Consider the following 12,695-nt stretch of genomic DNA (forward strand, 5'->3'; position numbering starts at 1 on the left):
AATGAAAAAAACAAAACCTGCAACGTATAAACACTATATATGTTTGAACACAAGTTTTTTATGAAATTTTAATTATTTAGGGTTTTATATAATCAAAATCTTAATTACAAATACAAAACAAAAAATTAATTAATTAATCACTAATTGGATACAATGATATGAACAGGGGAACAAAGAAACAAAGATTTATTTAACTTTTTTCGGGTTTCAAAGTTATATTGCACTAATGTGAATGTGAAATGTAGAATTCAATCGATTGAATTATGATTTTTGGATTGCAAAAGTTCACTATGAAATTAAGAAGAGAAATTAGCCATCAAAACTAAAAATAAATCAACTTTGACTTACATTGATTCACAAAGATTTTGTAGCTAAAAAAACAAAGATAATTAGATTAATTTGAATCTATATCCAATTTGAACAGACTTACATTTTGTATTAATTTAATCATATTACTTTTGGAAAATGGTTTCCCAAATATAATTGTTTGATCCGAACCATTTGGTTGTGGTGATGTTGAAACGGGTGATGAAGATGATGATTGTAATGATTCTTCCATCGAAACAATAATTCTTGGTGATGAATTTGAATTTGTTTTTATTGTAGGCGTCGTAGTTGTTGTCGTCGTCGTTGTGGTCATCATCATCGTATGAACATTCGAAGCTGACGATATTGGATTCGATTCATTTGCTAATGATGATTGACTTTCCAATCGATATCCTCGATAATGTTGATCAATTGATGATGTTAATGATGGTAATATTGGTGTTGATGATGATGTTTGATTACCAATCAATATTGTGGGTGATGAACAATCAATTGTGGATTGTTTGCTAAAGAAAATTTAAAAGAATTTTAAAAGTTACAGAATAAACTCAGGAATTAAATCAAATTCAAATTGAAAACTTACTTTGATTGTTGATTATTCATTTCGAAATGTAAACGTGCTAGATTTTCTTGTTGTTCACGTACTTTAATCATATTTTCCAGTGTAATATTTTCACCAAAAGCATTAATTTTACCTTCATGAAAATCGGTTAATAAATTTATTAAACCTTGTTCAGTTTCATGAACATCAGCAAATTCTACACACACACATCAAAAGAAAGGAAACGAATGAAATAACGGAATGAATAAGCATTATAGGAAAACAAACCTCGTAAAAAATTTGGTTTCGAATACAAAGAATTCAATGTATAATATGATGGGAAATGTGAATGTCTAGCAATCTGTTGACGAATATGAATATTTCGACGATTAAATGTTGGATGTTTTGCTGTTGCTGTTGTTGATAATAATGGTGGTGGTGAATATGATTCGATGGGTAATATTTGTGGTTGTGATCTTCGTTGTTGTTGTTGATTATGATATAATTGTTGTTGTTGTTGTCGAAAATGTTGATTCGATTCATTCGTTATAATATCAATATAATCATCGGAAAAACTTGTTGGTAATATTTTTTTCTTTGATGCCATTTTTTTCGGCAAATTCAGAGTAACCAACTTACGAAAAATCAAACAGAAATTCTCATCATTTAACTCGAACACAAACACAGGGACAATTTTGAGTTTGAAAACAAACAAAAAATGATAACAAGCGCCCACACATAAAATACATATCATCATTTGGATTTATTTTAAAATTTTTTAACACCAACAAAAACATTTTAGATAAAATTGAATAGAATTGATAAATTGAAAAATTTATAACAATTTTTTTTTCTTTGGCATCATATTCTACATATAAAGAATTTTTCGGGTTATTTGGTTGATGGAAAAAAAATAAATTATAATTTTTGTTATAGATTCAATAGATTTGCATTTGAAATGAATCACAATTTTGTTGGTTAATTGAGAAATAAGAATATTCTTCACTTACATCATCACCGGATCGAAGAATAATTATGAAATATTTTGGTAATAATAATAAAAATTTGATATGTCCAATATGAATTTCTACATTTTCTTTTTTGGAATATGAATATAAAATGAGCAATACTGATAATTGATTTATATTTTTCTAATTAGATTAAGTCAATGTGAAAATAATGATGCCATTGATAATGATGAATGTGATTGTGACCAATGATCATCATTTGAAAGTAATGATTGTATATCAATATTGGCCAATTGTAAATGATTATAGCGTTGTTGTTGATGTTGCTGTTGTTGATGTTGATGATAATTATGTCGATGATGATGATGATGACTAGTTTGTTGTTGTTGCATTTGTTGTTCATAAAGAATTTGTTGATCAATCGATGATGTTAATGATGATGATGATGATGATGATGTTGTTGTTGATTGTTTACGTAGATTACGAATTTGTTGATTCATACGATTACGTTTAAACAATTGTGCACGATGATTTAATTTTTTTATATAATCAATTGTACGTGGTGATTCAGAATGTATATATGAACAACGATAACCATAATTACAAAAACCATTTTCATGAAATGCTTTACAACGTTGTGTTTTATGTTTAGGATGACGGCCACGATATGGTCGTAATTCTTCTAAACCATGTGCAAATAAACAACGTTGTCCATGTGGACAAAAATTTCTTTCACGATAATGTAAACATAATTCTGTTTTATAACGTGCTTCTTGATAATTACGATTATTTATTGGTAAACGTTGATTATTATTAATATTATTATCCATTGTAGTAGTTGTTGCTGTTATAATTGAAGATCCAGACGAAGAAGATGATGATGATTGAACAGCCATTGTCATCATTTCGTTATCAAATTCTATTTCTATTTCCTCAATTTCACCATCACCACCACCACCACCACCACCAAAATCATCGGTATTTATCATTGATTTAAATTCATCATCGTTGTTACTTTGCTTGGAACATGAATCCATTTCATCATTTTGATTATTTTCACCTAATGAAGATGATGATGTTGATATTGATGATGATGATAATATAGGATCCATATGATTAGCAATGTTTAAGGATTTTGATTGCTGTTGTCGTTGTAAAGCAAATAATTTTTGCATAAAAGTTTCAGCCGAATCCTTTTCCACCGATTTTGTTTCAACATTTTTTTCAATTTGATTTTGTTCATTATTATCATTATTATCGGCAAATGGTTTAAATTGATCATCAAATTGTCCAATTGGATCAAAAATTTCCAAACTATCAACAACAACATTATTATTATCACCAAAAGTAAATAATTCATGTTTAGCAGCAGCAGTAGTATTGATAACAGTATTCAAATTTTCAGTTGTCAAACAATTAAATGATTCTTGTTTACCATTATTATTATTTTCAAGAATTGAATTATCCGATGATGAAATTGTTGTTGTTGTTGAATAAAATCCATCAATATTATTCTTTATTGAACTTGATGATATAGTTGGATCTTGTAACATTTTTTTTTACAAAAAGCAAAAACCTAGAAATGAAACTAGAAAAATACAAATTTTAGAGAAATTCAAAATTGTAAACGTAAAAACTTACCCGTTTTTTTAAAAAAAAATTTGAAATTTGATGCAAAGTACAATTTGTAAAAGCAATTTTTTTTCTTGTGTGTGTTCACCAGTGTTAAGTTTAGCAACCAGAAACGAATTATTAAATTAAGTAAAAAAAATTTGAAAATTGAAAACTAAAATGAATTTAAAAACCAAAACAACAACATTAAAATCGACAGAATGTTTCCCAAATGAAAAAAATGCGATATTTATATATACGGTGAGAAAATAACAAATTTAACACATTTAGCATCATGTTGACATCAATTCAAAGTTCAAAAACAAAATGAAAAAAAATGATTATCCGATAGAAGATAGTAATGGGTTAAAATTTCGGTTTTCAATTTTTTGTTTGTCCATGAAAAAGCAGCGCGCTTAAAAAAAAAAATCATGATGCTCCGCCTTCAAAAAACAAAATGCTAAGCGCGTGCATAAACACAAATTTTTCGACTCCTCCACCTTTCACTCTGGTCATTTTGTTGACAAGTTTATACGTTGAATTTTCAAAAATTTTGGTTTATTTTTTTTTGTTTCAAAATTTCTCGCCCCGCTAAAATTTCAAATTTTCAAGTTTTTTAAGAAATTTAAATTTTATTTTTTCAAAAAAACATTCAATATAAATCTTCATTTCAATTCTATTCATTTAAAATAGTGAAATTTGTAACCAAACAACAAAAAAACAAACAAATTAACAAAGAATTTAGTTGGTCATCATTAATTATCAAATAGTGGAGTGTATAGTGTGTGTGATCATTATTACAAAAAGTTTCAAATTGAAAAATTTGTGGATATGTAATTGTTTTTCAAATTGCACAATCTGCATCTCTATTAAGGCCAAAGATGAATAATGAAAAAATATATAGGAACCATCAATTCCACCGATTCCAATTTGCTGATCAGGATTGATTTTTATTTCGTATCGATTGAATATAATCTTTAAGGCCACCAGGACGACGTTTACGTGGTTTTATTTCATTTTTATTCATCATATTACGAACAATCGAACGGGCACTCAATATACTTTTGGTTGTAAATGATATGAAAATGAAAAAAAATTTGAAATTTTAAAAAATTATGAAATCAATTCAAACATTAAGTCACTCAATTACTTACTTTTGTTTCAAAGAACGATGTAATTCACGATTAAATATTAATTTAAAATCATTTGTAAATTGTACCCAATGAGCAAAAAATTCTTTTGCCCATTCATTTTCATCTTTTGATTTGGTTTTATACATAAAAAATTTTATTGTATCACGAAATCTAAATGGAAAAAGTAAAGAATTTAATTGGAAATTCTTGAAAATTTTTGAAAACAAAACCAAAAAAAAAAATAAACTTACATTTTACGACATTCTTTAAGATTTTCTTCCTGTTCAGTCATACGTTGTTTAGCTCGATCAATTTTATCTTTAAATATTTTTATATGTTCCATATTTACATCACCATTTTGTAAAATTTTAACATTTTCATTATTATCATTATTTTCAACGTCAACATTATTATTCGTTGTTGTTGTTGTTATTGTTGTTGAAGTTGTTGTAATCAAATCATCACGATCCATAACCGATGCGACTAGATTTTCAGTTTTTTTAATCATTTTAGCTAATTCACATAATTCTTCTTCAATTTGTGAAAATACAACCAATGAACATTTTTCAATATCAGCCGGTTCAACTAATGGAAAACCAATTTTATCGATTGAATCCAAATTTGGATGATATTTTTTTATATACATTTTTACAACAAATTCTAATAAATTTACACCAGAATCTTTTCCTTTAACATCTTTTAATTTGCTTAGAATTTCTAAACCAAAACCATCAGCTTGTCCACGATCACGATTACCGCCATTCATATAGTTACCTGATTGATTGATGGATGGATGTAATGAAAACAATTTTAAAAAAGTTTAAAAAACAACCATCATATTATGTCATCAGACCCTATAAAAATTCAAAATTCAAATACTGACTTACCTAATGTAAGAATGATGGCAAAAATATTTTGTATTTCAATTTTTGATGTTAATTGATGACAAGTAGATTTAAATGTTAACAAAGTATTTTCAATACCATCCAATAGATCGGTAAAACGATTTTCATACATCATACATGTAACACGTTCATTAAATTGTGGTATACAAGATAAATCGTATAGAAATTTTTCTGCTTTACGTAATGTTGCACCAGGATTTTGTGCTAAATATCGTTCAATTAGACGAATTTCTTCTTGTGTTGCTGCAACTTCATGAATTTGTTGTAATTTATCCGAACCAATAGCTGATATATCAAAATTCAATAATGCCGATTCAATTGTCGAAATACTTAGTTTTAATGATGTCATTAAAATGCCTACATTATGCGCACGTTTTTGTTCCAATAGCTGTACAGTTTCCATCGATTTTTTTGGAGTCGTTGTTGACGATGATTTTAAATCTTCGCGTGTTGCTTTTGTTGCCATCGTATCGGTTTTCGAATCATCTTTACTGTTTTTATGAGAATTTTTCTTCAGTGTATTTAGATTACTTTTTCGAGAAAATGTTTCCAAAAATTCTGGACAAATTAGATCTTCTTTTTCTTCAATTTTTTCCCAAAAACATTTTGCAGTTGCGGTTGTCGTTGTTGGCGATGATGCAGTTTGCTCTTCAGAAACCGCTTCTGAATTATTTTCGGCAATTTGTGGTTGCTGCTGCTGTTTTGCAGGCATTTGTATTCGTTGCCAAAACAGTGGCTTCATCGGCAATGTTGGATGTACGACTGGCTTGCGACAAGTTTGATATAGGGCATTCCAGCCACCATTTGGTGGTGCTGGAAATGCTTGAGGTCCTTGATGTTGCTTGGCGCCAGGAGGTGGTGGTGGCGGAGGTGGTCCACAAATCGATCCAGACGGTGGAGGAGGCGGTGGAGGTGGCGGCGGCATCGCATTTGTTGATCCAAATAATCCAGGAGGGGGTGGCGGCGGCGGAGGCGGTGGTATCGCATTTGTTGATCCAAATAATCCAGGAGGGGGTGGTGGTGGCGGAGGCGGTGGTGGTATCGGTGGAACTGGTACTGTGGATTTATTTTCATTAATAACCGGTCCTAATAACCCAGGAGGCGGTGGTGGCGGAGGTGCTGGTATCGGCAGTGTCGAAATAGTTTCTTCCATTTCTTTAAGATTTTTTTCATTATTATCATCATTATTTTCAGTCATTGTCATCACATCTTTAGTTGATGAAAGCTGTAATATTGCACATTGAACAGATGAATCAACAAAATTAGTGATTGGTTTTTTGATTATAGAATGATTCTGATCAACTGATGATCGATTGACAGTATTGACATTCCATACGTTAGATTTTTTACGCCATTTATAAAAACGATCCATCTAAGTGAGGGAAAAAACAAAGAAATGAATTACAGTTTGTTACAAGAATAAGAATTTTTGTAAACAACTTTCTTACTTTAAAAATGCAATCATCATTGGAATTTAAATTATTATCAATATCTTGAGATTGTTGTTGCTGTACCAGATCATCAGAATCATTGGATGATGATGATGAACAATATTCAATTACATTGTTAACAAGAAGAAATGTACAAATTTCTAATGAAATATTACGTTGTAATTGACGAAATTGTTGAAAAATTAAATTATCATTTTCATTATTCATATCATCGACTAGTGTTTGAAAATAAGGCCATAATGAACTTGAATACCATTTATATAATATTGAACCTTCAAATTTTTCAACATTTTTTAGATCAAATTTTGTATCCGCTAATAATGATTTAAATTCTTGTCGTTGACCCGTAAATAGATTATTAATATTATTATTATTTATAGAATCTGATTCGTTTAGAAAATTTCCAGTTTTTATTCCTAATGATTCGGCTGTAATCGATGCAACTTTACGTAAAACATTTCCATCTGGACAAGATATTGAACGATCAATAGCTAGATCATGTGTTGAACATGATTGTTGATTTGAATGATTATTTTGTGACAATTTTTGTGAACAAATACCATTAATTCTATCTAAATTTTCCCATGATATAACAGGTGTTTTTACTTCAGGTACAACAACTTTTCTATATGGTTGTGCAATCAATGGTGAATGAGAATTATTTGAATTAATTGTTGCCGATGAATTTGATAAACCGGTGGTTCCTGAAGATTTCGATAAAATTAGGCTATTACCACCTAAACCAACATTTGATTCATTGGTTAATGATTGGCGTTTAGTAGCTGTTCGTTGCATATTTTTTTCTTCAAAATTTTGTTTATCAATTATAACATCATTAGATTCATCATCATCACAATTAAAATTTTCAACATTTTTTTCTTCAAATCGATCATCATCATTTGTAACCTATAATAAGCAACGAAAAACCAAAAAGAAAATTAATTAATTAATTGAAAAACATTTTAAAAACAAAACACAAAAATATAACCAAAACAATATAGGTCAATCAACGAAAAAAACATAACAAAATGAAAAACATTTCAAAAAAAACATTCCAAAAAAACAATATCAAAAAACGAAACCAAAAAGGAAGAATTCACAAAAAAAAACATTTCCAGATCCTATAAATTTTCAGCTTACCGCCAATTCATCATCATCATCATCATTTTGTTCACTAATTTCATAAAGTTTTAATTGAATTTCATCCAATAAATTAATTTCATCAATCGATTCGGATTCTTTTTTTAAATTTGTTTCAAATTCCGGTGATGTCAATTGTGATCTTGCATCATGATAAATGGATTCTGATCGACTTGATGAATTATTCATTTGATTTGTTCCAAAATTCAAATCCAATAATAATGAATTTCGTTTATTTTCATCAGTAATTTCATCATTATTTTCTGATTTTGTTGTTGTTGTTGATTTTTTCATTACCTTTGTTGTTAATTGTGAAATCTTTATCGACGATGATGAAGATCGTTGCTTTTGTTGTTGCAACATTTTTTTTCTTGATACACCACCACTATAATGTGGATCAGTATTTGATGATGATGATTTATTACCCATTATTTTTCAGAATTTCTTTTTCAAAACACAGAAAAATGGGTAAAAAAACATTTTAGTTACAGCAGAAACCCAAACAAAAACCGAAAAAAACATTGTTTCAAAACCAGGAAAAAATTTACACAACAATGATGATGATGATGAACAATTAAAACAAGAAAACAAAACAAGAAAAAATATGACGATTAATAAAACTAGTTAGCTAAATATTTTGAGCTAAATACTGCAAATAAACACAAACAAATAAACAAAAACAGAAAATATCTTTTTTTCGATCCATATTTGTGTAACGCATGAATGATTTTTTCCTGTTTCCATCATCATCATCATCATTAATAATCAACGCATTTTTTCAAATTTAAACAGCTCTTTTTAACATTTAGAAAAAAGAAAAAATGACACTTTTTTTTCTTCCATTCAAAACACATATTTGATTATGTTTTTGTGCTGAAAATTGTCATTTTAAAAAAATTAGATTTTCTTTAAAGTTTGAAATTTTTAAAATCTCATTTTGCCATCCATATCGAACGATCAATCGATCAATCAATCAAATCAATATTCGATGCTAATAGTCATTTTCAATGTATCGCAAACATTCAAAAAGGATTTATAGGATCAATAATCTTAACCTTGTTGTTTATTTAATCCAAAATATTTACATTAATCCCAATATTGATTTTTTCTGTGGAAAAACCAAATTTGGACATTTCAATCAACATTTTTTACATAATAAACAACAAGCATGGAATTTTCAATGTTTTTGACATTAACAACATTGATTCACAAACCGGCCCCTATATATACGCCTACATTTTGCTCGAAAACGTTCGATTTTTGTCAAATTTAAATTTTTGAAAACGACATACCTTTTTTGTTGTTGTTAAAATTGTTTGTTTTTTGATATCGTTTTTCATTAAAAAATTATTCAGTTGTTCACGTTGAATTGCACCTTCCGATAATGATCGTTTCAATAATAATAATTGTTTTGGTCGTTTTGATTGTTGATCATCATCATCATCATCATCATCATCATCATCAGGAATAATAATTTTTTGTATAGAACGTTTTTTGTTTGAAGAATTTTGTAGGGAAAAATTATTTTGTTTTAAATTTGAAATATTTTGATTCGATTTAACGCAACAGCAACAATATGAATCAATATGTTTTTGATGATCAATACATAAACGACATTTGTCGCAATATTTATTATTATCATTCAATAAAACACTTGTTGTTTCTTCAACAAAATTATTACCAGATATTTTTTCTGTTTCAATTGATAATGAAGATGACAATGATTGATGTTTGAAATCAATATTGTTTATTGTTGATTTTGTTATATTAGAAATGTGTCGATCATTATCATTATTATCGATTCGATTATTGGATATTATTTTTTCATTGTTAAACATCAGTTCTTTTGTTGACGATAATACGGATGATGGTAAAATTGTAGAATCAATTTGATAATCATTCAAAACTGGATTTTGTTGTTGTTGTTGTTGTTGTCCAGCTTTTTCTACCTTCTTTTCTTCTTTTGTTGACTGGTTTGTTGTTGTTGTTAATCGTGTCAGTTTTTCTTCTTTTTCTTCTTCTTCTTTGTTGTTGTTGTTGTTGTTGTCGTTATTGGTTACTTGACCTATCAAAAATTCAGATTCACCACCATCATCAACAACAATCGAACGATCATGATGATGATGATGACCAATCCTTTTTGTTTTGGTCATCAATGGTGTTGTTGTGGTAGTAGCATTATTCAAAGTAGATGTTTGATTTGAATTTCGTCTACTCATTTGTCGTTTTTGGTGCCATCTATTGATTGATTCTATTGTTGATTTGTTTGATTGTTTTGAATCCGGAATTATCTTGGATGTTGATAAACGATTCAATGTTTGATTTGAATTTTTCTTCATTGATGATAACGATGATGTCGATGTTGATGATGAAGATGGAAGTGGTAATGAAATTCTTCTTGAATTTATTCGACATGATGATGATGATTGATGATTTGTAGGAATGGCTGTTTGTTTTAGTTTTTCTGTAGATTTTTTGTTACCGTTTGATTGTATTTTTGATTGTAAAGAATTTGTCGATAAAATTTTCGAAGTTGAATTTGAAATACTTTGTTTACGATTCGATTCGACAATAGTTGGTGTTGAACATTTTGATTCATTTATCGATGTTGTTGTTGTTGTTGATAGAATTTGACTACAACGACGACGTGGATGAAGATAAAATGATTGATTCATTTGATCATAACTTTTACGACGATTATAGGCTGATGTTAATGGTAATTTGCCATTCGGATCGTTTGTAAATCCATTACGATCCTTATTATTATCCTTATAGGTCTTTTTTTTCGATCCAACAATATTTGTTTGTTGTTGTTTTTGTTGCTGATTATTATTATCCATAATAATAATTTTTGTTGGCTGTCGAAGACGAAGACGACATGAATCAATATGAATACGAATTTCATCTTGAAAACTAAAACGACGAACATTTTTATTGTTGTTGTTAATGATATTGTTGTTAGTCATCATCATTTTTTTTCATCGATTCATTGATTGATGCTTAATCATTATCACGGTTATTATTAAACTCAAATGATGATGACTCGACATTGAATCAAACAACAACAACAACAAAATTTATGACACAGCAAGACTTGTTGTTTGTATTTAATGTAATCCTCTAATATAATGATAATAATAAAGTTAATCAGAAAAATAGATAAAAATTTTTCAATGGAATTATAATCGAAAATGGTAATAAAAAAAATGAAATTACACAAAGATTACAAATTGGAAATTTTTATTTTTATTTGTAAAATGTCATCATTATAAATACAAAATCAAAAAAAATGGATTGGTTTAAATTGACAACAAAATCAGAATCAGAAACAAAAAAACAAAATCAAAACATTGTTTACAATGTTTTATTATTCGGTCCTTCATTAACAATTCCTAAATATTTTTCATCTTCTTTTATTATTTCATCAATACGACGTCGTTCATCATCTAATGTTGATTGTTTTTGTTTCAATTCATTATGATATTGTTCTAATTTTTCTTCTTTAATACGTTGACAATATTCACTTGTTAGACGACGAATTTCACCTTTTCGTGTTGGTTTATAGGTAATTTCACCTAATTTTGGTGGACTATGTGTAATACCTAATAAACTAATTAAACGATCATAACGTTGACGATCTTGATAATAAAGTTCATTAAGTAGATGTGCACGACGATTTTTCAATGTTTCTTGCTGTATTTTACGACGAGCATCATATTTATCAATTTTTGTAAAATGATGTAAATTATTACGAATTTTAACAGTATATTCAGCAACTGAATATTCAATGATAAAAGTTAAAACAATAAAAAAAATAAGCATAATCATGATTGAAAACATTACTTTTTACTTCGGGTGACATCATATCAAATTCATAACGACGAACTTGATTAAGAATTTTATCACGTTGATGTTTAACAACTGTTGACTATTTTATAGGGAAAAAAATTGTAAATGGAATTCTATAAGAAAAAAACCAATTAACACTTACACGTTCAGCAAAACCAAGTGAAAATTGTCGTCGTACAATTTCTGGTGCACTGGTAAATTAGCAAAAAGAAGAGGAAATTGATCTTAAGATTTTAAATTCATTGAATTTAAGCCAAAAAACTTACTCATTCAACGCAGTTGAATATTGAGCACCGGGAATCAAATCCTGTTTATTCCAAAGACCAATATCACGAACAGCATCACCAGTACGTAAATATGGTGGTTCTAATTTTTCACGTTCCCAATGAAATGGTAGAAAATCATTTGGCCAATGATACCAACGACGATATCGTCGACCAAAACGACGGCTTTCATAATTTAACGATGATTGTGATTCATAATCCAAACATTGTTGTTGTTTATTAGAATTCTTCGATATTATACTCGAAATCATCGAGTGAATTCGTGTTTTGATACAAATCTGATTGATTCGTTGCATCTTGAATTGAAACAAAATGAGAAAATCGAAATCAAAAACAAGAAAAAATTATCAAAATTTTTTTTCCACACACGAGATCACATGTATCATACAAACAATCGAATATATTCGAAATGCATCATTCATATAGCGCAAGTACATCATCATCATCATCAACCTATAAACATGAAAATTTTTGCAAAAACCAAAA

General features: G+C 28.4%; 4 protein-coding genes across 6 annotated transcripts; all 4 read right to left on the reverse strand.

Annotated features, from left to right (window-relative positions):
* Positions 1-38: 38 nt before the first annotated feature.
* LOC113790191 (uncharacterized) lies at positions 39-1,625 on the reverse strand. The gene is made up of 5 exons (XM_027339826.2): positions 1,157-1,625; positions 911-1,085; positions 431-833; positions 349-371; positions 39-288 (listed from the first exon to the last, which is right to left on the reverse strand). Exons 1-5 carry the CDS (start codon positions 1,623-1,625, stop codon positions 249-251), a joined length of 1,110 nt encoding a protein of 369 aa, XP_027195627.2. The 3' UTR covers positions 39-248.
* On the reverse strand, positions 1,613-3,684 carry LOC113790189 (uncharacterized). The gene is made up of 2 exons (XM_027339823.2): positions 3,478-3,684; positions 1,613-3,424 (listed from the first exon to the last, which is right to left on the reverse strand). Exon 2 carries the CDS (start codon positions 3,387-3,389, stop codon positions 2,034-2,036), a length of 1,356 nt encoding a protein of 451 aa, XP_027195624.2. The 5' UTR covers positions 3,390-3,424; positions 3,478-3,684; the 3' UTR covers positions 1,613-2,033.
* Positions 3,685-4,095: 411 nt separating this feature from the next.
* Positions 4,096-11,116, reverse strand: capu (formin protein cappuccino). Of its 3 annotated transcripts, none has more exons than XM_027339821.2 (6): positions 9,369-11,116; positions 6,934-7,842; positions 5,468-6,857; positions 4,832-5,354; positions 4,602-4,751; positions 4,096-4,508 (listed from the first exon to the last, which is right to left on the reverse strand). In XM_027339821.2, exons 1-6 carry the CDS (start codon positions 11,046-11,048, stop codon positions 4,385-4,387), a joined length of 4,776 nt encoding a protein of 1,591 aa, XP_027195622.2. In that variant the 5' UTR covers positions 11,049-11,116; the 3' UTR covers positions 4,096-4,384. The 3 variants fall into 3 exon arrangements, with proteins under 3 accessions (XP_027195622.2, XP_075680113.1, XP_075680114.1); XM_075823998.1 differs by lacking the exon at positions 9,369-11,116 and adding an exon at positions 8,077-8,367 and having other exon boundaries at positions 4,098-4,508; XM_075823999.1 differs by lacking the exon at positions 9,369-11,116 and adding an exon at positions 8,374-8,520 and having other exon boundaries at positions 4,100-4,508.
* A 183-nt stretch (positions 11,117-11,299) lies between these two features.
* bonsai (28S ribosomal protein S15, mitochondrial) lies at positions 11,300-12,603 on the reverse strand. The gene is made up of 4 exons (XM_027339827.2): positions 12,192-12,603; positions 12,068-12,116; positions 11,920-12,004; positions 11,300-11,852 (listed from the first exon to the last, which is right to left on the reverse strand). Exons 1-4 carry the CDS (start codon positions 12,503-12,505, stop codon positions 11,431-11,433), a joined length of 870 nt encoding a protein of 289 aa, XP_027195628.1. The 5' UTR covers positions 12,506-12,603; the 3' UTR covers positions 11,300-11,430.
* Between the last annotated feature and the right edge of the window lie 92 nt (positions 12,604-12,695).

Source organism: Dermatophagoides pteronyssinus, unplaced genomic scaffold (genome assembly GCF_027571235.1).
Source record: "Dermatophagoides pteronyssinus isolate colony J.1.1.1.1 unplaced genomic scaffold, Derpt_VIB-CSIC_2022.12 sq0044, whole genome shotgun sequence".
In the NCBI taxonomy this organism is placed as follows: domain Eukaryota; kingdom Metazoa; phylum Arthropoda; class Arachnida; order Sarcoptiformes; family Pyroglyphidae; genus Dermatophagoides; species Dermatophagoides pteronyssinus.